Source organism: Leucopleurus acutus (genome assembly GCF_964270905.1).
Source record: "Leucopleurus acutus genome assembly, chromosome: 2".
In the NCBI taxonomy this organism is placed as follows: Eukaryota; Metazoa; Chordata; class Mammalia; order Artiodactyla; family Delphinidae; genus Leucopleurus; species Leucopleurus acutus.
The window spans coordinates 94,696,298-94,721,668 of NC_139143.1; the positions used below are offsets into that span (position 1 = coordinate 94,696,298).

The 25,371-nt window shown below is 36.2% G+C and overlaps 1 protein-coding gene and 1 pseudogene across 2 annotated transcripts in view; one reads left to right on the forward strand and one right to left on the reverse strand.

Annotated features, from left to right (window-relative positions):
- Positions 1-25,371, reverse strand: part of CTTNBP2NL (CTTNBP2 N-terminal like) — a gene marked incomplete at its 3' end in the record, with an annotated part of 63,614 nt that overhangs the window by 25,937 nt on the left and 12,306 nt on the right. Inside the window, exon 3 of the mRNA XM_082833654.1 lies at positions 22,748-22,855. Within this exon, the coding sequence (XP_082689780.1) occupies positions 22,748-22,846 (99 nt within the window). The 5' untranslated portion in view covers positions 22,847-22,855. The remainder of the gene's footprint in view (positions 1-22,747; positions 22,856-25,371) is intronic.
- On the forward strand, positions 13,631-14,203 carry LOC309972666 (small kinetochore-associated protein-like; annotated as a pseudogene). Its single transcript has one exon. The product of its transcript is annotated as a small kinetochore-associated protein-like (transcript).

Genomic DNA, 25,371 nt, shown 5'->3' on the forward strand with positions numbered 1-25,371 from the left:
ATGGCTGAGTAATATTCCATTGTCTATATGTGCCACATTTTCTTTATCCATTCATCTTTCGATGGACACTTAGGTTGCTTCCATGTCCTGGCTATTGTAAACAGAGCTGCAATGAACATTGTGGTACATGTCTCTTTTTGAATTATGGTTTTCTCACAGTATAATGGCAACCTATTTTTTGAGGCTTGAATACATTCAAGTTAAACTTAAAGGGCCTTAACTTACTCTCTCGGATGACAAATATTTCTGAAGAACTTACCACGTTCTAGATATCTGGGATGCAATGCAGCAAGATAAACAAAGTACCTGCCCCTCATGAAGCTTATATTTACTGAAAAAAAGAAATATGAAATATAAAGAAATGAGAGATGAAAATATATAATCTGTGAAGCGTATCAGCACAGTAGACAAATTATTACTAATCTAGTACAAAGAAAAAGATAAAACACGTTAAGTATGATTCAACTGTACAAAAATTTATTAGGTATGCTTATATGAGAAGTTCTATATATGAAGTTTCAAATCAGTAAGAAGAGACTTCTGAATTAAATAATAACACTATCTCTTACTCATTTCTACCAATGAATTCAGTCTTTTGTTGAACAGACAACATGTTAGGTATTGAATTAAATTAAAATATTTTTTTGGAACTTATGTGTATCTTAGCACTCATTGGGTGAAGTTGATTTTTGAGGCAGAAAATACTTTTCGTTGTTGTTGTTTTTTTAATAAATTTATTTATTTTTGGCCGCATTGGGTCTTTGTTGCTGCGTGTGGGCTTTCTCTAGTTGCGTCAAGCACGGGCTACTCTTCGTTGTGGTGTGCGGGCTTCTCATTGCGGTGGCTTCTCTTGTTGTGGAGCATGGCTAGGCACGTGGGCTTCAGTAGTCGTGGCGCGTGGGCTCAGCAGTTTTGGCTCGTAAGCTCTAGAGCGTAGGCTCAGTAGTTGTGGCGCATGGACTTAGTTGCTCCGCAGCATGTGGGATCTTCCCGGACCAGGGCTCGAACCCCAGTCCCCCACATGGGCAGTCGGATTCTTAACCACTGAGCCACCAGGGAAGCCCCTTGTTGTTAAATGATGAAGTATTATGAACTACATACATGAAACTGAAGACAAGAAAAGTACTTTGAAGGGCTGTAGGTCTCTTGCTATGATATTAGAATTTCCTAAAATTTTAATCATGTGGCTTCTCATACATATGTTGTCAGCTTTACTTAATTTGAGTCCATGACCTGTGAAAGAATCTACTCTGGAAGAATAACTTTTAGGTATCCTGCACAAAGGCAGAATTTGAAAATTAGGCAGAAATTTAGTCTGCTTTTTTGGGGAGAAAATCAGGGATATAGAGGTAGCAAGCTCGTGCTTTCCCTAGGCATGCTATACTTGTCTCTACTCCCTTAACTATATATTCGAATTAACACAGACTTCTGTGAGAAGTATAAACTATCTAGAAGATGGGTAAAAAGTAAATGTTGTTCTTAACTCCTTGCCATCCCATTGCTCACACTATATTTCTTACAAATATAATTTTTATTTTAATTTCATCATTAGTGAATGACTATTTTCTCATAAAATTTTAATTCCATAGATAAAGCTGAAGTCCTTCCTAAACATAACCCAATCTCTCTTTCTTTTCCAAAGCTTCTTAGTATGATGGGCATCCTTCCAGACCTTTTCCAAGCACAGATGTGTGTGTAGGGGTGTGTGTGTGTGTGTGTAATTACAGAGGTATTATTTTAAAACTGTTTTGCAACTTGTTTTCACTTATTGTGTCTTAGAGAATTTTCTAAGTCAGTAAGTACATAGCTTATTTTCCTCCTTTAAAAAGAAGCAATTACATAATATTCCATATTAAGGATGTACCAGTTACACACCTATACTTTACTGATGGATATTTTAGGCTGTTCGTAGTTTTCAAATACTGCATTATACAATACTGCAATGAGCATCCTTGTGCAGATACAAGAATAGTTTGGTGGAATAGATTTACTGCTGCGCTGTTCTAAGGAAATAATTTCCTATATGATAAAATTCTCAGTTTGATTCTATAAATGCTCCTCTTCCATAAAGATTTTCAGTGAACATACAAGATGGTTTCCTCCTATTCTTTCAAGTTAATCTGACAACTAGCTGAACTGAAATACTAAACGATGGACCACAGGCTTTAACTTTAGAAGCAGCTCTTTGTCTTTGTTTCTTTTCTCTTTATGGGGGCAACTAGAAATAACCTCTGATTAATCCCAAATCACAAGGCTAACACATGGAAGGAAGACACAATAAGAGGAAGTCAAAATAACAGGAATAAGCTGTTTCCCTTTTTTATTTGTTTTAGTTTCAGGCTGAAAAATGCAATGAAATTCCCCACTGCTGTACTCTTTTCTGAAGCTTTCCCCAACTGCCAGAGAACTGTATATTTTCTAAATAGGTAGCATTTTTACAATCTGAATTCCCCCTTTCTTTCCTCAAAGACATAAGAAAAACAGCCCACAGGAAGATGCCAGTTAAATGATAAATGTGCTTATTTTTCTGGCACCTTTACTCTTAAACCCCCTAAATGCCACAATTTGTAATGTAAATGATGACATGTGATAAAAAGCTATGTCTTATTTTTTCATTTACTATTATCTTAGAGAATAGCAAATAGCTGATCAGACAATTACTGAGTTCACTGTTGTATGAGGCCCAATGTTTTTCTGAATGCAACAAAGATACTTAATTACTTAAGAATGTAGTCTTCTTTTTTTACAGATACGCAATTTATAAACATCCCATACATATGACCAGCCTTTCCTGCTTCTTTTGGCTCTTTTGTGCCAGAGTACCCTACCACCAAACCTGGTACTTTCCTTTCACTAATTTCATTCCCTTCCCAGGGCAGACCATTTTGGGGGCTCCTACCATTCTCAAGGGAACCAAGTCAAGGGGAAGGAAGGAAGAGGCTTTGTGAGATGTATTTCTGGCTTCACCAGTTACAACTTAACACTGTTTCTTTTTTCTTTTACTGTGCACACTGTTCTGTGCCTTATTCTTTAACTTCCTATACGTTGGAGAATGTTATAAGATCTAGCTCTCATAAAGATCTTCTCTTTAAGGTTTGCATAGTATTCTACTGTACAATATACCATAATTTACTGACCAGAATCCTAATACGTAAGCTGTTTTCAGCATTTTGCTGCTATGACAATGCTGCAATAAATATCCTTACACTTACACTTTATTGTATAGGTCTAAGTACATCTATAGCAAAAATTTCTAGATATGGATCATGAAACTAGGTTAATCGGGGTCACAGTCAGCATTTAAAGAAAAATAAAGTACAAAAGAAAACAGTGTAGTATAGCATGGTATAGTGTAAATATTATACAGAGTATAAAAAAACATACAGTGTACATTTTAGTGAAATTTTTGTTTTAGTTAATATATGTATGTGGGTGTGTTTGTGTGTCCTGGATTGTGGCAAAATGGTGAAATGTACTTAATAAAATGTTTGGAGGATGTGGGGAAGGCGCCCCTGCTAACCCGACAGTCGAGTCGCGGAACTGCCTGGGTCTGCCTCTCCGTTCAACCAGCCATTATGTCCTCTCCATGACCTCCTCCAGCTGGATTTTAGCTTGGACAAACCACTCTCCCTGACCCACTGTTGGTCCACCACTGGAAAGAATAATTACCGTGTGGATGACAGAGTCTTGGTGCTCCGGCCAGGTGTCAGGCCTGTGCCTCTGAGGTGGGAGAGCTGAGTTCAGGACATTGATCCACCAGAGACCTCCTAGCTCCACGTAATATCAAACGGCAAAAGCTCTCCCAGAAATCTCCATCTCAACGCTAAGACCCATCTCCACTCAACAACAAGCAAGTTCCAGTGCTGGACACCCCATGCCAAACAACTAGCAAGACAGGAACACAACAACACCCATTAGCAGAGAGGCTGCCTAAAATCATAATAAGGTCACAGACACCCCAAAACACACCACCAGATGTGGTCCTGCCCATCAGAAAGGCAAGATCCAGCCTCATCCACCAGAACACAGGCACTAGTCCCCTCCACCAGGAAGCCTAGACAACACACTGAACCAACCTTACCCACTGGGGGCAGACACCAAAAACAATGGGAACTACGAACCTGCAGCCTGCAAAAAGGAGACCCCAAACACAGTAAGTTAAGCAAAATGAGAAGACAGAGAAACACACAGCAGTTGAAGGAGCAAGGTAAAAACCCACCAGACTAAACAAATGAAAAGGAAAGAGGCAGTCTACCTGAAAAAGAATTCAGAGTAATGATAGTAAAGATGATCCAAAATCCAGGAAATAGAATGGAGAAAATATGTGAAACATTTAACAAGGACCTAGAAGAACCAAAGAGCAAACCATCCATGATGAACAACCCAATTAATGAAATTTAAAATTCTCTAGAAGGAATCAATAGCAGAATAACTGAGGCAGAAGAATGAGTAAGTGACCAGGAAGATAAAATAGTTGAAATAACTACTGCAGAGCACAATAAAGAAAAAAGAATTGAGGACAGTCTCAGAGACCTCTGGAACAACATTAAACGCACCAGCATTCAAATTATAGGGGTCCTAGAAGAAGAAGAGAAAAAGAAAGGGACTGAGAAAATATTTGAAGAGATTATAGTTGAAAACTTCCCTAATATGGGAAAGGAAATAGTCAATCAAGTCCAGGAAGTGCAGAGTCCCATACAGGATAAATCCAAGCAGAAACATGCCAAAACACATATCAATCAAACTACCAAAAATTACATACAAAGAAAAAATATTAAAAGCAGCAAGGGAAAAGCAACAAATAACATACAAGGGAATCTCCATAAGATTAACAGCTGATCTTTCAGCAGAAACTCTGCAAGCCAGAAGGGAGTGGCAGGACATATTTAAAGGGATGAAAGGGAAAAACCTATAACCAAGACTACTCTACCCACAAGGATCTCATTTAGATTTGATAGAGAAATTAAAACCTTTACAGACAAGCAAAAGCTAAGAGAATTCAGCACCACCAAACCAGCTTTACAACAAATGCTAAAGGAACGTCTCTAGGCAGGAAACAGAAGAGAAGGAAAAGACCTACAATAACAACCCAAAACAATTAAGAAAATGGGAATAGGAACATACATATCGATAACTACCTTAAATGTAAATGGATTAAATGCTCCCACCAAAAGACACAGACTGGCTGAATGGATACAAAAACAAGACCCATATATATGCTGCCTACAAGAGACCCATTTCAGACCTAGGGGCACATACAGACTGAAAGTGAGGGGATGGAAAAAGATATTCCACGCAAATGGAAATCAAAAGAAAGCTGGAATAGCAATTCTCATATCAGACAAAACAGACTTTAAAATAAAGACTATTACAAGAGACAAAGAAGGACACTACATAATGATCAAGGGATCAATCCAAGGAGAAGATATAACAATTGTAAATATTTATGCACCCAACATAGGAGCATCTGAATACATAAGGCAAATGCTAACAGTCATAAAAGGGGAAATTGACATAGAAGGGGACTTTAACACCCCACTTTCACCAATGGACAGATCATCCAAAATGAAAATAAATAAGGAAACACAAGCTTTAAATGATACATTAAACAAGATGGACTTAATTGATATTTATAGGACATTCCATCCAAAACCAACAGAATACACTTTCTTTTCAAGTGATCACGGAACATTCTACAGGATAGATCATATCTTGGGTCACAAATCAAGCCTTGGTAAATTTAAGGAAATTGAAATCGTATCAAGTATTTTTCTGACCACAACGCTATGAGACTAGATATCAATTACAGGAAAAAAACTGTAAAAAATACAAACACATGGATGCTAAACAATACACTACTTAATAACCAAGAGATCACTGAAGAAATCAAAGAGGAAATCAAAAAATACCTAGAAACAAATGACAATGAAAACACGACTACCCAAAACCTATAGGATACAGCAAAAGCAGTTCTAAGACAGAAGTTTATAGCAATACAATCCTACCTCAAGAAACAAGAAACATCTCAAATCAACAACCTAACCTTACACCTAAAGCAATTAGAGAAAGAAGAACAAAAAAATCCCAAAGTTAGCAGAAGGAAAGAAATCATAAAGATCAGATCAGAAATAAATGAAAAAGAAATGAAGGAAACGACAGCAAAGATCAATTAAACTAAAAGCTGGTTCTTTGAGAAGATAAACAACATTGATAAACCATTAGCCAGACTCACCAAGAAAAAAAGGGAGAGGACTCAAATCAACAGAAGTAGAAATGAAAAAGAAGTAAAAACTGACACTGCAGAAATACAAAAATCATGGGAGATTACTATAAGCAGCTATATGCCAATAAAATGGACAACCTGGAAGAAATGGACAAATTCTAAGAAAAGCACAACCTTCAAAGACTGAACCAGGAAAAAAATAGAAAATATAAACAGACCAATCACAAGCACTGAAATTGAGACTGTGATTAAAAATCTTCCAACAAACAAAAGCCCAGGACCAGATGCCGTCACAGGTGAATTCTATCAAAGATTTAGAGAAGAGCTAACACCCATCCTTTTCAAACTCTTCCAAAATATAGCAGAGGGAGGAACACTCCCAATCTCATTCTACGAGGCCACCATCACCCCGATACCAAAACCAGACAAAGATGTCACAAAGAAAGAAAACTACAGGTCAATATCACTGATGAACACAGATGCAAAAATCCTCAACAAAATACTAGCAAACAGAATCCAGTTGCACATTAAAACAACCATACACCATGATGAAGTGCGGTTTACCCCAGGAATGCAAGGATTCTTTAATATATGCTAATCAATCAATGTGATAAAGCATATTAACAAACTGTAGGAGAAAAACCATATGATCATCTCAATAGACGAAGAAAAACCTTTTGAGAAAATTCAACACCCATTTATGATAAAAACCCTCCAGTAAATAGGCATAGAGGGAAGTTACCTCAACATAATAAAGACCATATATGACAAACCCACAGCCAGCATTGTTCTCAATGGTGGAAAACTGAAACCATTTCCTCTAAATTCAGGAATAAGACAAGGGTGTAAACTCGCACCACTGTTATTCAACGTAGTTTTGGAAGTTTTAGCCACAGCTATCAAAGAAAAAGAAATAAAAGTGATCCAAATCGGAACAGAAGTAAAGCTGTCACTGTTTGCAGATCACATGATACTATACAAAGAGAATCCTAAAGATGCTAACAGAAGAGTACTAGAGCTAATCGATACAAAATTAATGCACAGAAATCTCTTGCATTCCTATACACTAATGATGAAAAATCTGAAAGAGAAATTAAGGAAACACTCCCATTTACTACTGCAACAAAAAGAATAAAATACGTAGGAATAAACCTACCTAAGGAGACAAAAGACCTGTGTGCAGAAAACTATAAGACACTGATGAAAGAAATTAAAGATGATACAAACAGATGGAGACATGTACCATGTTCTTGGATTGGAAGAATCAACATTGTGAAAATGACTATACTACCCAAAGCAATCTACAGATTCAATGCAACCCCTAGGCATTTTTCATAGAACTAGAACAAAAAATTTCACAATTTGTATGGAAACACAAAAGACCCCAAATAGCCACAGCAATCTTCAGAAAGAAAAACGGAGCTGGAGGAATCTGACTCCCTGACTTCAGATTATATTACAAAGCTACAGTAATCAAGACAGTATGGTACTGGCATAAAAACAGAAATATAGATCAATGGAACAGGATAGAAAGCCCAGAGATAAACCCACACACATATGGTCACCTTATATTTGATAAAGGAGGCAAGAATATATAATGGAGAAAAGATAGCCTCTTCAATAAGTGGTGCTGGGAAAACTGGACAGCTACATGTAAAAGAATGAAATTAGAACACTCCCTAATACCACACACAAAAATAAGCTCAAAATGAATTAAAGACCTAAGTGCAAGGCCAGACACTATAAAACTCTTAGAGGAAAATAAAAGCAGAACACTCTATGACATAAATCACAGCAAGATCCTTTTTGACCCACCTCCTAGAGAAATGGAAATAAAAACAAAAATAAACAAATGGGACCTAATGAAACTTCAAAGTTTTTGCACGGCAAAGGAAACCATAGCCAAGATGAAAAGACAACCCTCAGAATGGGAGAAAATATTTGCAAATGAAGCAACTGACAAAGGATTAATCTCCAAAATTTACAAGCAGCTCATGCAGGTCAATATTGAAAAAAAAAAAAAAACAAACAACCCAATCCAAAAATGGGCAGAAGACCTAAATAGACATTTCTCCAAAGATATACAGATTGCCAACAAACACATGAAAGGATGCTCAACATCACTAATCATTAAAGAAATGCAAATCAAAACTACAATGAGGTATCACCTCACAGCAGTCAGAATGGCCATCACCCAAAAATCTACAAACAATAAATGCTGGAGAGGGTGTGGAGAAAAGGGAACCCTCTTGCACTGTTGGTGGGAATGTAAACTGATACAGCCACTATGGAGAACAGTATGGTGGTTCCTTAGAAAACTAAACATAGAACTACCATATGACCCAACCATCCCACTACTGGGCATATACCCTGAGAAAACCATAATTCAAAAAGAGTCATGTACCACAATGTTCACTGCAGCTCTATTTACAATAGCCAGGACATGGAAGCAACCTAAGTGTCCACTGAAAGATGAATGGATAGAGAAGATGTGGCACATATATACAATGGAATATTACTCAGCCATAAAAAGAAACGAAATTGAGTTATTTGTAGTGAGGTGGATGGAACTAGGGACTGTCATACAGAGTGAAGTAAGTCAGAAAGAGAAAAACAAATACCATATGCTACAACATATATATGGAACATTAAAAAAAAAAGGTTCTGAAGAACCTAGGGGCAGGACAGGAATAAAGATGCAGACATAGACAATGGACTTGAGGACACGGGGAGGGGGAAGGGTAAGCTGGGACGAAGTGAGAAATTGCCATGGACTTATATATACTACCAAGTGTAAGACAGCTACTGGGAAGCAGCCGCATAGCACAGGGAGATCAGCTCGGTGCTCTGTGACCACCTAGACGGGTGGGATATGGAGGGTGGGAGGGAGAGGCAAGAGAGAGGAGATATGGGGGTATATGTATAGCTGATTCACTTTGTTATAAAGCAGAAACTAACATACCATTGTAAAGCAATTATACTCCAATAAAGATGTTAAAAAAAATGTTTGAAAGACTCCAATAAAGAAGTTAAAAAAAAAAAGTTTGAAAGACAGCTCTTTAGACTCTGGTATGATATCTTTATTGCAGCCTTCTTTTTTGTCCCCCTAAACTCTGTGATCTTTTTATTGGATATCTTGGTAACTTAGGTTTTTCAGACAGAGGCAATTCAGTCATTTAGACTGGGTTGGAAAAGAATAATATTAACAATATCAGGAACAACAAGAAAGGAAGAATTCAACTATGGTTCTATATAGCTCTAATATCTTTTCCTAACGAAGTAAATAATATATGGTTAAGTTACCTTCTTAGAGTGAGTTTTACTAAACAGATATTGAGCAAGAAGTTGTTGTATAAGATTACTGCTATTTAAAAACAAATGTTTCTGATTTTAAATTATTTATATATAATACAGAAGTTTTAATGAAAAAAATTAAAATATAATATGATTCCACACCCAGGGACAACCACATTCAAACTACAAATGTCAATCTATTTGCTTGAGTCATATATATATATATATATACACACACACACACACACACACATATATATGCACACACACAAATGTTACATAATTATATATATATAATAAATATATGTTATTCTTTATAACTGAGATTAAAGTATATATTTATTTTATTTTAAAAAAACTTGTTCTGACAATAATTGATTGATTATTGAAGTATAGTTGATTTACAATGTTTCAGGTACAGCAAAGTCATTCAGTATATATATAAACTTTTTCAGATTCTTTTCCATTATAGGTTATTACAAGATATAGTTCCCTGTGCTATACAGTAGGTCCTTGTTTTTTCTATTTTATATATAATAGTGTGTATATGTTAATCCTAAATTCTCAATTTTTTCCTCCCTTTTTCTTTCCCCTTTGCTAACCATAAATTTGTTTCTTATGTCTGCAAGTCGATTTCTGTTTTGTAAATAAGTTCATCTGTATCATTTTTTAGATTCCACATATAAGTGATATCATATATCTGTATTTCTCTGTCTGACTTACTTCACTTAGTATGACAATCTCTAGGTCCATCCAGGTTGCTGCAAATGGCATTATTTCGTTCTTTTTCATGGCTGAGTATACATCTAGTGGAGATATATATATATATATATATACACACACACACACACACACACACACACATATATATCTCACATCTTCTTTATCCATTCATCTGCTGATGGACATTTGGGTTGTTTCCATGTCTTGGCTATTGTGAATAGTGCTGCTGTGAACATAGGGGTGCATGTACCTTGTTTTTTTGGCTTCGTTGGGTCTTTGTTGCTTTGCACGGGCTTTCTCTAGTTGTGGCGAGTGGGGGCTACTTTTCGTTGCAGCGTGTAGGCTTCACATTGCAGTGGCTTCTCTTGTTGTGGAGCAAGGGCTCTAGGTGCATGGGCTTCAGTAGTTGTGGCACGTGGGCTCAGTAGCGTGGGCTCAGTAGTCATGGCGCACGGGCTTAGTTGCTCCACAGCATGTGGGATCTTCCTGGACCAGGGATCGAACCCATGTCCCCTGCATTGCGCCACAATGAAAATCCCTCATGTACCATTTTGAATTATAATTTTGTCTGGATATATGCCCAGAACTGGGATTACTGGATCATATGGTAACTCAATTTTTAGTTCTTTTGAGAAACCTCTATATGGTTCTCCACAGTGGCTGCACCAATTTACATTCCTACCAACAGTGTAGGGGGGTTCCCTTTTATCCACACCTTTTCCAGCATTTATAATTTGTAGACTTCTTCACGATGGCCATTCTGACCAGTGTGGGGTGGTACTTCATTGTAGTTTTGATTTGCATTTCTCTAATAATTAGCGATGTTGAGCATCTTTTCACATGGCTATTGGTCATCTGTATGTCTTCTTTGGAGAAATGTCTATTTAGGTCTTCTGCCAAGTTTTTGATTGGGTTGTTTTTTTTTTTCATATTGAGCTGTATAAGCTGTTTGTATATTTTGGATATTAAGCCCTTGTTGCATTGTTTGCAAATATTTTCTCCCATTCCATAGACTGCCTTTTCATTTTGTTTATGGTTTCCTTTGCTGTGTAAAAGGTTTTAAGTTAAACTAGGTCACACTTGTTTATTTTTGCTTTGTTTCCATTACTCTAGGAGACCTATCCAAAAAAATATTGCTGCAATTTATGTCAAAGAGTGTTCTGCCTATGTTTTCCTCTAATAGTTTTAGAGTATCGGTCTTACATTTAGGTCTTTAATCCATTCTGAGTTTATTTTTGTGTACGGTGATAGAGGATGTTCTAATTTCATTCTTTTACATGTAGCTGTCCAGTTTTTCCAGCACCATTTATTGAAGAGACTGTCTTTTCTCCACTGTATATTCTTGCCTCCTTTGTTGTAGAGTAACTGACCATAAGTGCATGGGTTTATTTCTGGGCTTTCTATCCCATTCCACTGATCTATGTGTCTGTTTTTATGCCAGTACCACACTGTTTTGACTGCTGTAGCTTTATCATATAGTCTGAAGTTAGGGAGTGTGATTCCTCCAGCCCTGTTCTTCTTTCTCAAGATTGTTTTGGCTATTTGGGGTCTTTTGTGTTTCCATAAAAATTTTAAAAAATTTTGTTCCAGTTCTGTGAAAAATGCCATTGGTAATTTGATAGTGATTGTATTGAATCTTTAGATTGCCTTGGGTAGTGTGGTCATCTTAACAAGGCAGATTCTTCCAATCCAAGAACATAATATATCCTTCCAACTGTTTGTGTGGTCTTCAATATCTTTTATCAGTGTCTTATAGTTTTCAGAATACAGGTCTTCTGCCTCTTTAGGTAGGTTTACTTCCTAGGTATTTTATTCTATTCGATTTTAAAGGATATATTTAATGTTATGATCTGCTTCATAAATTTAGCATTACATTGTAGGAACACTACATGTCATTAGAAGTTCCTCATATATATATATATATATATATATATATATATATATACATTTTAATAAATTTATTTATTTATTTTTGGCTGCATTGGGTCTTCGTTGCTGTGTGCTGGCTTTTCTCTGGTTGCAGCGAGCAGGGGCTACTCTTTGTTGCGGTGCATGGGCTTCTCATTGCTGTGGCTTCTCTTGTTGCAGAGCACGGGCTCTAGGCATGCAGGCTTCAGCAGCTGCAGCACACGGGCTCAGTAGTTGTGGCTCCTAGGCTCTTCAGCGCAGGCTCAGCAGTTGTAGTGCACGGGCTTAGCTGCTCGTGGCATGTGGGATCTTCCCAGACTAGGGCTCGAATCCATGTTCCCTGCATTGGCAGGCGGATTCTTAACCACTGTACCACCAGGGAAGCCCTGCATCATATTTTTAAATAGCCACATAATAGTCCACCATGTGGCTGTACCACCCAATTCATATAGCCATTAACCAAGAGTTTAATTTTTATAAAGAATTTACTGGAGCTAGATCAATATAACTATGTTATCATGGGATGTTTGGTGGGTAATCTGAAGTAACTTACAGAAAATGTTTTTTTCTAAATATACTTTCACATAAAACCATATAGACTGCAGCAACTCTCCTCAATAAATAGGTGTCCTGAGATTAATAAATTCAATAAAAGAAACCAATGTTGAATTCTTTTTATTCAAAAGCACAAAACAGAAATAACAGTATTTCTACCTATTCTTCAATAACTGGCTCTGGAGCTGCATTCAGATATAGGGGATGTCAGTAATAAATACAGCCTCCTTTAAAATAAATTTTCTTCCTGTGGTCCAAATTAACACTGAGAAAAATAATGTTTTCTGGGAAATAATAAAGGAATAGTACATTTTGATGTCTATTTCCTGACTATTGATGTGATATACTAAAACACAATTTAAATGATTTAACTTAAAAAGATAATAGTTAAGCTTGTTTCAAATAGATAAACTGCTTTTGTTACTCCTAGGAAAGAGATAATAATATTCTGTCAGAAGGTGAAAAAAATGTACATGTTGTTTTCCTTCTCTGGAAAAATTATTTATCATAAGAAGCCAATAAACTATCAAAACTATTAAAGTCAAAGGATAAAAGTTGCTTTAAAGGAGAGCAGTTCATTAAAGCAGCAGAGGTTTTTTTTCGGGTTTCTCTTTTGGAAATGTTTATGATTTTTAAGTTACAATTAACTTTTGCCACTGGGAAAATAATTTAATTACTAAACTCTACTCCACAAAATTATAAAGTTAGAGAATTCTAGTTTCTAAAAAGTTGTAGAACAAAGCTGAAAAAGTTACTCCACATCAATGTACTTGATCTAAGAGAAGGTCAATAAGAAAGGGGACGAAGTTCTTTTTCAGACAATATTTCAGAAAAACAGCAAGGACATACAAACCAATTAAGTTCTCGGATGAGGCCTGAGGGCAGAAGCAGCAGGTGCGTAGGCCCCAGCAGTGCCACCTCATTATGATGACCAGAGTGGTTAAGACAGTGTACACCCTGCAGCTCTCCTCTGTGCTATCAGCAGTGGCCTGCCCACAAATGCACAAACTCGAGCCACTTCTAAGAACCTTTTTCCTGTTAAGTCCAAAGAAGTTGATGTTTCCAGACCTCATTCAGGAGGTTCAGATTAACGATGTTACAAAAATCATCAAACCAAGACGAGAGAATGGGCAGGTTAAAGCTACAGACACTGGCACCAGGAAGAGCTACAAACTATTGAGTAAACTGAAATCAGAGGAAGAGCTCAAGGATAAGAACCAGCTCTTAGAGGCCATCAACAAGCAGTTGCACCAAAAGTTGACTGAAACTCAGGGAGAGCTAAAGGACCTGACCTAAAAGGTGGAGCTGCTGGGGAAGTTTCAGGACAACTGTTTGGCAATTTTGGAGAGCAAGGGCCTCAACCCAGAATAGGTCTTAAAGCTAAAGCTGAAGATGAAAGAAGAAAGGGCCCAGTTCCTGCAACAACAGACCTTATGTAACAGTAAAGTAAATGATTTGACAACAGCGCTTGAGGAAATGGAGCAGCTATTAGAAATGTGATAAAAAGCAGGTGGCCACATGGCTCCCTCTTGGGGATAAACTCTCAGAGGAAGCCCCTTAGGACATCTGCTTCTTGGTCATGATCTTCTAGGACTCACCATTCCCAGAATGAAAACAGTTTCTGCTGTAGCATTAAGGACAGTTTATGCTGGAATGGCAGTTCCTCCTTTAAGCAAGCATTCCCAGTCTTCAGATTGGCCAGCTATCCTGAACCTCACAGTACATAATTGAGGCCTAAGAAGAGAGGGGGCCTGGAAGCTTGGATCAACCTTCTATGCAACAAAGCAGCACAGGATTAGAATCAGGAGACTAAATCAGCCACAGCCAGAGAATCCGAAAGGTCACATTCAGATGTGCAGGAAGAAACAGTGGAGCACAGGTGCTCCATGGGAGATATCACTGGGAGCCCTGCAGTCCCCCCGTAACTTGGAACACATTCTGTCCCATCCTGGTTGGGCTCTATAACCTCACTGTAAATTTATGAACTTGAAGTTACCTGAAATGGCTTAATAAATGGGGTGAAGGTATAGATAGTAATAACACCTATGAAACAATACACCTTGGAGATTTTAATCTTAAAAAAAAAATTAAGTTCTCAATAAATACAGAAAAGCACATGACAAAATCTAATATTCATTCCTGATAAAAACTCTCAGCAAACTAGGAATAGAAGGACATTTCCTCAAACTGATAACATCTATGAAAACCTACAGCCAGCATATTTAATGATGAAAGACTGAGTGTTTCCTCCCTAAGATCAGGAATAAGACAAAGATATCCACGTTACTTCTACTTGACATTGTACTAGAGGTTCTAGCCAATGCAATAAGGCAAGAAAAAGAAATGAAAGGAAATCAGATGAGAAAGAAATAAGTAAAATTGTCTTTATTTGCAAACATGATTGTAGAAAATTCAATGAAGTTTATAAAAAAGCTATTAGAACTAATAAGTGAGATTAGGAAGGTTGCAGGATAAAGGATCAATATACAAATTCAATTTCATGTCTGTATAACAGCAATAAACAATCAGAAATTTACATTTAAAACAATGCCATTTATAATAATCATAAAAATATGAAATAGTGATAAATCTGACAAAAGATGTTAAAGACCTATACAATCAGAACTATAAAGCACTGCTGAGAGATCTAAGTAAATGGAGAGAAGTAACCATGTTCATGGATCAGCAAATACAATATTGTTAAGATGGGAATTTTCTCCAAACTGATCTATAGAATCAATGCAATTCCAATTAAAATTTGAATAGGATTTTTGGAAAAATTGATAAGCTGATTCTAAAATTTATATGGAAATGCCAAGAACCATGAATAACCAAAACAACTTTCAAAAAGAACACAAGTTGGAGGATTAACACTACCTAATTTTAAGACTTTCATAAAAGGCCACAGTAATCAAGACAATGTAGTATGGGCATCAAGGTAGACAAATAGAGCAATGAAACAGCACAGGGTGTCCAGAAATAAACCCCAAAAATATACAGAAAATGGATTGTGACAAATGTGTCAAGGCCATCTACAGAGGAAGGACAGTCTTTTTAACAAATGGGGCTAGAACAACTGAATATCCATATGCAAAAAAAATTTTTATTTGATCCATATATTGTACCATATAACAAAATTAACTGAAGTTGTATCACAGACCCAAGTGTAAAACTTAAAACTATAAAATTATAGAAATATAGGAGAAAACCTTTCTGACCTTGGTTTAGGCAAAGATTTCTTATATGACACTAAATCTTAGTTATGTGATACTAAAAGCAAAATCCATAAAAGAAACATTGACAAATTGGACTTCAACAAAATGAAAAATTTATGCTCTTAAAAAGATACAATCAAGAGTATGAAATGACAAGCCACAGACCAGGAGAAAATATTTGCAAGGTGTATTAAAGTACTTGAATCCAGATATATAAGGAATGCTCAAAACTCAGTAATGAGAAAACAGCTCAATTTAAAAAATGGACAGAAGATCTGAACAAATATTTTATGAGGAAAACAACACAGATGGCAAATAATCACATGGAAAGATGCTCAACATCATTAGTCAATAGGGAAATGCAAACTAAAACTGCAATGAGATATTACATACCTATTAGAACGCTAAAATTAAAATGACTGGCCATATCAAGTGTTGGTAAAGATGTGGAGCAAATGGAACTCTTATACATGTTGGTGGGATGTAAATGGTAAAACTACTTTGGAAAACAGTTTGGCAGTTTCCTAAAAAGTTAAACATATTCCATTCCATTTCTAGGTATTCATCCAAAAGAAATAAAAGCACATGTCCATACAAAGCCTTATATATGAATGTTCATAGCAGCTTTATTTGCAATAGTCCAGGACTGGAAACAATGTAAATGTTCACTAACAGATGAACAGACAAAACAAACTGTGGTACATACATACAATGGACACTACTTGGTAATAAAAGGAATGAACTATCAATACAACATCAACATGGATCTCAAGATAATTATGCTGAGTCAAAGAACCAGCCCCCCCCCAAAAAAAAGGTTACGTTCTGTATGATTCTACTTATATAAAATTCCAGAAAATGTAAACTAATCTCTAGAGGATTAGTGGTTTTGGGGTGGGGGTGTGTGTGAGGGGAAGGTTAGCTAAAGGGGTTGCAAAGGGGCACAAGGAAAATTTGAGGGGTGATGGATATGTGTACTATCTTTTTTTGTGTTTTTTTTGGGGGGTACGCGGGCCTCTCACTGTTGTGGCCTCTCCCGCTGCGGAGCACAGGCTCCGGACACGCAGGCTCAGCGGCCGTGGCTCATGGGCCCAGCCGCTCCACGGCATGTGGGATCTTCCCGGACCGGGGCACGAACCCGTGTCCTCTGCATTGGCAGGCGGACTCTCAACCACTGCGCCACTAGGGAAGCCCCATGTGTACTATCTTGATTGTAGTAATGGTTTCATGTGGGATACGTATATCAAAACATCAATTTGTATACATTAGATATATGCAGCTTATTGTATGTCAATTTTACCTCAATAAAGTGAAATAAAAAAACCAAAATATAACAAATATGTCAAATCGAGCAACAGAGAAGCAAAGAAATCAATGGAAAAAAAATCAATTTGAAAAGTTTCCAGTGTCTGTACTTCCTGTTTTCATTATAAAGAGAAAGAGAAGGGAATGCAGTATGACATCTGTTCCATGCCCCACAGTACACCCATAACCCTTGCCAGCTGTCTCAAAATACATGCTTTTGGATGTGAGAGTGGGGATGGATCAACTCAAAACCATCAATTCCCATAAGAAAAACAAGCTACAGTGCAAGCCCTTCTGATAACAAAGATTTAATTTAAAATGTGAAGGACAGCATATTATCAGTACATCTTGCTTTATGGAATATATCTTTGTTCCTAAATGGATGAACTTTAAAACTTATGTTCTAATAATAATAACTAACAGTAAATGAGCACTGAGTATGTCGATTAGCATGTGCTATCTCATTTAATTCTTGTGATAACCGTACCATTCTACCATATGGCTTAACAGGGTAAGTAACTGGTCTATGATCACACAGCAATTAAATGGCAGAGCTCAAACCTAGGTATGTCTGATATGAAAGCTCATGCTCTTAACAGCTATACTTAACTGAATGCTCTAGTTGATAGTTTTGTAGAGTGCCTAGTAATTATCTTTATGCTTCTTTTTTGAAAAGCTAGGATTTCATGTATGCACATTACTCAGAGAGTAGGAATAAAAAGTATCAGCAATTCCAACTATATAAAACACACAAAAACTTGGCCCCAAATGGCCACTGATTAATTCCCTTCTAAAACATGTTTCATAGTAAAGGCTATGAATGTAAATCTAAAAACTCCATAATTCAATTCCCTAAATAAAGTTCTACTTGCTTCTTAATATCCCAGTTCTTATCCATGCAGAAACTGGACTTCTTTCAGTTATAAGCTTATGTTCATGTGATGTTTATTAAAGATTTAAACTACCTACTCCAATCCTAAAAGCTCTTCCTAAAAACATCTATCAAAATGGGATCCTTTTTTTTGGTCAAAGAATTGTTAGGTCCAGGCTTATGGGTGACAAAGAATGCTTCAACTTTGAGTATATTTAAGTATATTTATGGATCTGTTTTTTTTTTTTAATGCAAACACACTTGACAAGCTTACTAGTATAGGACAATGCATGTTTTTTGCTAAATTCAATTTTACTTTCCTCATCTCAGACCAGCCTTTATAATAATCTGCTTCCATAATAAGCACAAGGCCATGACCAAAAGCAGATGTCAGATTCAACCTACAGTGAACTTGTATTTGTATTTTTCTTGAGCCACAGCACCTTCCATAACTTTTGTTTGTTCTATATTTTTGGCACTGCCACAAGATCCTTAAAATCATTATAATTTTAAGAATATTTTTGGCAAACGTAAATCATTTATTGTTAACACAGACACATATGTAACATTTAGATTTTTTATTTTTAATTCTGGCTGTTTAAAAAACTCACAGTAGTTAAATATTACAGTCTCATACTCTAAATATATTTCTAACTTTGTCCTGTCTACAACATTTTTGTCTGTAAATTTTCTTGCCTGGGGAATTCTCCAATGGCCTTTGGCCAAAACCAACAAAGTTATATCCTAGACGTTAAAAGAGTTATACCTGTTTTATGACTGAGGTATCAGTGGAAAGGAATTCAAGACTCTTTAAGCTAATTCTATGTGAAAGTTATACTTTACCATTTATTATTGCAGAAGCAATTTAAAGAATGCTTTAAAATAAAATGATACTAATACAGGGTAGATTCTACTTAGTCATAGCTAAGTGTAGTCTGCATCAGATCTGACACATGCAGATATAATATACCCAATGTGGAAGACTCAAACTATTTAATCTGACTTTTTATTGGCAGTCAATTCTATTTTCCAAATTTTAAAAATTAAGGTTCCCTCATCTTCTTCTAGAGTAGTCAGAGCCTGCTGGGAAGCTTTTCCTAGATTTTCTTAGAATTAATGAACCGGGCCTCTCTTGCTGAACTGTGTGGTTCCACCCCAAACTCCCCTGGACAGTTCATGAGCAATGTAATCTGTTTTCACTGTGGAAGGGATTCCCATAGTGTTCTCATTCATGAACATAAAGTGGTCAGGTCAAAGGGAGAGACTTTCATGAAGAAGGCTTTTCTCTGATGTAATCCCTCCTAAAATAGAAAATCACTTTATATAAAATTCAATTAGGACCAAATACTGTATAAATGGCCTCTGTAACAATTAGACTTCAAATACAGAAGAGGCTGAATATTACATTATTTTCTATTGACTTCTCTGGTTCTATGCCAAACATGTCTAGGCTGCAACAGAAGAGTGAGGAGGCTCACTCTTCTGTAAAATTTGGGGGAGAAAAAGAATTATGGGGGCTCTACAAGGGTGTAGTTGCAATCTGAAACTTTGCAGACATTTTGGAAAATGAATGAAGCTCTTTTACAATTATAACTTTATAGGTAGGATTTACTTACAAATTACAGGAACTTTTATAATACATCCTTATATAAATCTAACCCTTGCCAATGTGACCTACTATTTATTTAACAGCAACAGCGAACCATATGGTTTTGTTCAGAGATGCAAGATTAAAGAATAGATTTTATGTCCAAGAAAAATCTCTTTTAAAGGTAAGGAGAAAAAAGATAAGTTTTTTTACTTAAACATAAAGGAAAAACCAATCAAAGCTATTTAGGACAAAGACCAAAACCTTTTCAATCAACTAAGCATGAATTAAGAAAGAATACTAAAAGGAAGAAAATTAGTGAGCTGCCATATTAGTCCAAGAAGAGCAAGTGTTTGTTGTTAAGCAAGAGCTATGTAGAAAGAATGCAGTGAAATCTTGACATACTACAGAACCAAAAACAAACAAAAAAACCCAAGCCAAAACAAAAACCTACTCCACAAATAAAACAAGATTTCATTTTAACTTTAAGAATCTGGTACGGCAGTTGCTTTTCTCAAAGGACTGAAACAATTTTGACCCCCAGCTGCTACTTATTTTATCTAACAATAGACTATTTAAAGATGTATTACTTCTGGTGAAGCTATTCATTTCACCTAAACTGCCTATAGTTTAAGCCTCAGAAGAGAACTTTGCCACTTATAGGCTGTATGCACAGACTAAATACAACACTTGTGCCTGATTCTGAATGGTATCTTATATCAAAATGCTCTCTTAATTATAGCTCTTTCTTCTCAAGCTGCTCTTTCAACTTGTCAGAAGCTGCCTAAAGTAACTAAAATTGGATTCACGCAGAAAAAATTTTTTTTTAGGAAAACATATGCAACAAGCACCTTAGCATCTGTTAACATTAAAACCAGAAGGCAGTCTGTTTAAGCACACATAAGGCAGGCTGTAAAATTTAATAATTCACAACATTCATTTTGAAATATTATGGCAATCTTTTAAAACAATGGCATATATTTCATCTGTTCGACAACTATTTATTGAGCATCTATATGCTCAATAAAACAAACATAAAGCTCCACAGGTTTGTATCATTTCTAAAGCTAAAAAGCAAAGAGAAAAATAAGGTCATCCTCTAATTTTTCTGTTAGAGGCAGCCATTCCCCAACCCCTACCCCAATTATGAGAGGGTTGAGGCCCAGAAGTTTTTGTATAAGTCAACTGCGATATTTACAGGAAGCTTCTTCCTGGAGTCCCAGTGTAAACAGGGACAGATCCTCAGGTGAGTCTATTTATTTAACACACGCTGCCAAGCTATTGTAGTTTTCTAAAATCGGATTGCTATTTATAATAATGCTGCTCCTGGAAAATGCTTTCTGAGCTCTAAAAGGACACGAACAATGCACTTTCTAGTTCAGCCTGGGCAGTGGAACTCTTCCAGGTCTAGGCTGATAATTCCTGTGGAGAGGAGAGTCAGAGGTCTCAGATGAGAAGACGGGAAGGAAGTAGGAAAAACAACAGGCATTAGGAGTGAGGATTAGGAATGAACTCAAACTTTCCTCAATCCTTCTTTTTCTTTTCTCTTGATCGATCAGATAAACATGTGAAAATAAATGGGAGGGTGTTCTGGGTTTAATCAGGTTAGGACTACTGGTAATAGTGGGATGGGGTTATGAGAAACAGAATAGTTTTCAGGGACGTACAGGGAAAGGATGAGAAATCCCCAATAGTGACAAAAGGGGAAGACCGGTGGATGTGGCAGAAATGAGTCACCAAGCAGAGGGAACATTTTTATGTAATATATTTTGGCAGGGGAGTCATTGAAAAGTCAGGCACTGTTGAGGGCACACTAGAGACATCAATTCAAATGATTAGCTACTACTGACTGTTCCTTGGATATGGGGTACATGATATGTACTGAGAAAATATAAATAAAGGGAGAAGAAGAAATGAATCCTACACTGTCGGAGTATTTGTAATGCCATGCAAATTATAACGTTACACAGAAATACTAGTTATTAATCATTTCTTTTTAATACAGACAAGGAAGCTTTGTTTCAGACAGACTGAATGACTTTACCAAGGTCACACAGTCATGCTTAGGGGCACGACAGGCAAAGACTCGGGCAATGAATAATTTATCATGTGACTAGATATGTGTCAAAGTCATAAACAGATGATCCCCAGGGACACCATGTAAAACAAGACTGAAGTAAGTGGGAAAAGGAAAATAAGTCAGACTCTAGCCCCATACCAGAAGGGAACTGCCTCATGCACTCCGGAGAAATACTCCGTATCACACATTACAAAGCTCTAAGGGAAAACAAAAAAGCAATAGTTTTCGGCAGAGACTATGCTTTCTTCAGCATGCCCAAGTCTCATCTTCTTTGGCCATTTCTCCTCACCTATGGGGGTATCCTCTTCCTACTACTCACACAGATAGCCTTAAGCTCTTTTCTTCCCCTCTCCAAATCTGATTTCAAGACAGATTGGGAAACGTCCTTACCAAGGTGTAAAAGATTCAAGACCCTTTAAAGGAGTTATGCCCTCTTGATCTTTTTTTTTTTATGTAGACTTTTTTAGAGTAGTTTTGGGTTCACAGCAAAATTGAGTGGAAAGTAGAGTTGTCATCTACCACCCCCCAGCCCTGTGTATTTTAACAGATATCAAATACTGAAAAAAAAGTAAGGATTTATAATCTGGGATCTAGGGAATCTATTCACGGTCTTAATGGGGTCCTTGATCTATCAGATATTATATCCTGAATTATGGTATATGTGTGTATATAGAGTTTTTAAGAAACAGGTCTCATCAAGTTCTCAAGGGGTTGGCATTCAGAAACAGCTAACGCTACTAAGCTAAAGAATGAAGTTCAAAGTCTAGACATCAGGTAGAGAGACTAAAGGAACTATGTGGAGGCAGAAAGGCTTCATCAGTGTCCCCACATCATACCATACAGGTGGCTGCTATAGCAAGTATTGATATATATACCCAGGCCTCTCAACTTCAACTGGGGCTATAGAAATATCCTAGTTAACCAATGATATGGCTTTCAAATATATGATGACCACTCTCTCTCTCTCTTTTTTTTTTAAACATACCTTTAAAGCTTCTATAACAAGGTCCCTTGCTTCAAGCTCTCCTTCAAGAATACTGAATAGTGTTAGGAGTTCTGGCTTGCTGAGTTTTTCCAGATTCATCCTGAAAGCCTAAAACAAGGACAATAATCAGACAATCTTCAGAAGACAGAGTTAATTTGATACTATTAAAGAAAAAATAAAGTGAGACAGATGAGAAAAGAGCAACAATTAGAGTAGAAAATACTTTAAGAAAGGAAATGGTTATAATTAAATGGAAAAATAAGAACTTTCTGAGTTAATCATAAACTGAGCAGTAACAGAAAATAAAATTCATTTTAATTATTGATTTCATCACCATTCACAACGATCAAATTTTCATCATTTTTCCTCCAGGCATATATACAAACATCCTAGAAGGTCTCAGAAAGAATTAATCACTAATTTTGTTCACTAGAAGTTCAGGTAAAATTTTGTTACAATGAATACTATTTCAATGAAAAATTGTTTGACCACGAAAAGATATCCCAGTTTTAGATAACTAAATTCCAAAACTGTATATAAAACATTGTGGGATCCCTTTGAAACTGGCTGAAATGAATTTGAGCAAAGATAATGTTTGGTGGGAGTATGGGAGAAATTTTTCTTTTAAATTGTCTACTTTCACAGAGAACATCTATCACAATATTTATATTTCATATAGTAAAATAAGACTTAAATGCAACCATGTACAAATGTACTTTTAAATGACTGCTTAAAATATATTGTTTAAACATCTTAATTGGCCAGGCTACTATAAACTGAATTTATTTGACTTAACAAGTTCACATTTCTATGAAATCTTGCATCTTTTAAAATATGTTAAATGGCAAATTACATGGCACAAACTCAGTCCTTTCCATAAGATTAATTTCTCACAAACCACACATAGATAGAAGCTAGAAGGCGTACATTCTTGGAAGGATCTTCTGACCATTGTGTATGGTAAGATACATTTCATAACTTCTAAAGTACAGCAAGTACTATTTTCCCTCTCCCACTCTTTACTTCTAAATTGCCACTCTCATATAGTTTTTTTTTTTAAAGTGAATCACAACATGACTAGTTCACACACCCTCCAGCAACTCCCAACTCCTATGAGCACATTAAATTTTAGGAGGCACACAAAAGAGGCATTGATTCCTTCCAGAGCTACTGCCTTTAAGCGAATGAGAGCGTGTAGAAAATGCATACTTCACTGTGTTGTTAGATGTTGCTCCAGAACACACTGTACAAATCTTTTGCCACATGGTAAAACATGTTTAATGTAACTTCAGCTCTAACTGCTAACTTTCTAACTGGTGAGGGTCAGCGACTAGTAAGCGATTCTCACATTCTCACTTCAGTATTAGAGAGCCCTCACAACAGTTACTTTAAAAATAAGAGCTAAAAAAAAATTAAAAAAACAACAAACCTAATAAAGCTACACTTAACATAAGATGGTATGCTGGAAAAAACACATGGCTTTGCAGTCAGATAGATGCCAGGTCAACATCTTCCTAGTTGTGTGACTGGGCAAGTTTTCTGATTCTCAGTTTTCTTACCTGTGAAAGTGAAATGATGATATCTAACTCATAGGACTGTTGTAAAGATTGAGTTAATAAATATAAAACATCTTGCCAAGTTCCTGATAGAAGCTGATCAATGGTTTAATTATTAAGAACTACTATCCTCTCTCACTTTCCAAAAGAATTCCAAGAAAGGCATTACCAACATTGGGGGCAGCCAAGATCAATTACTTCAGAAATAAGTGACTTTGGCTGCCCTTTTGTAGTTGGGAACCACAAAAGAAGAAGGATGATAGCATCCTGGAGTGAATAATGATGAGGAATTTAAACTACCATTTGAGTCACACTGGTTTCTTAGATGAAACCCTTCCCGCAATTCCTGATGGTTTCATGTTTTAATCTCTCTCAAGGAGATCATAAGGCAGAGAAAAAATCCTATCATTTTATTCCTTTTTTCACCCCTCCCCTGATATTAAGCAGAATAATGGGCACTTGGTAAAGGCGCTCCATAAATACCAACTGCACTGAGTAAATCAACTAGGAATAGAGCTAAAAATGATAGTGTTTACACATATTACTTTTTTTCCCTTCAATATCTTTATACTCCTTAAATATTCTCATTTAGAAATCTAAAAACTGTGGCTTAAAGATGCAGTGTGATATAATAAAATATAATAGACCGGGAGTGAAGAGTATAGAATTTTAGTCTCAGCTCTGCTACTAAACAGCTATATGGCTTTGAGAAAAAAAAATTACCTAGTTGCTCTGGCATTGAGTTTCCTCACAGGTAAAATAAAACAGACTAGATAGTCTCTAAAGTCCTTCATGGTTCCATTCTAAGCTTTCATGAGTGAAAATCAAGAATTACTTGTTAGAGAAATCAATTAAATAAAAATTACAGGTAAATATACAAAGAACTAAAACAGATTGTACCTAAATCAGTTTTTGATCTGTTGTGATAAATATACATCCTCATAAAAGAGTGAAATTGAAACAATCTTAAGTCACTTTAATTATAAAACAGTCTAGCCTAGGCAAGAAAAAATTCTATTCTTTGTCAATGGCATAAAGATCAATATTCGTGTTACCTCTACACTTGTA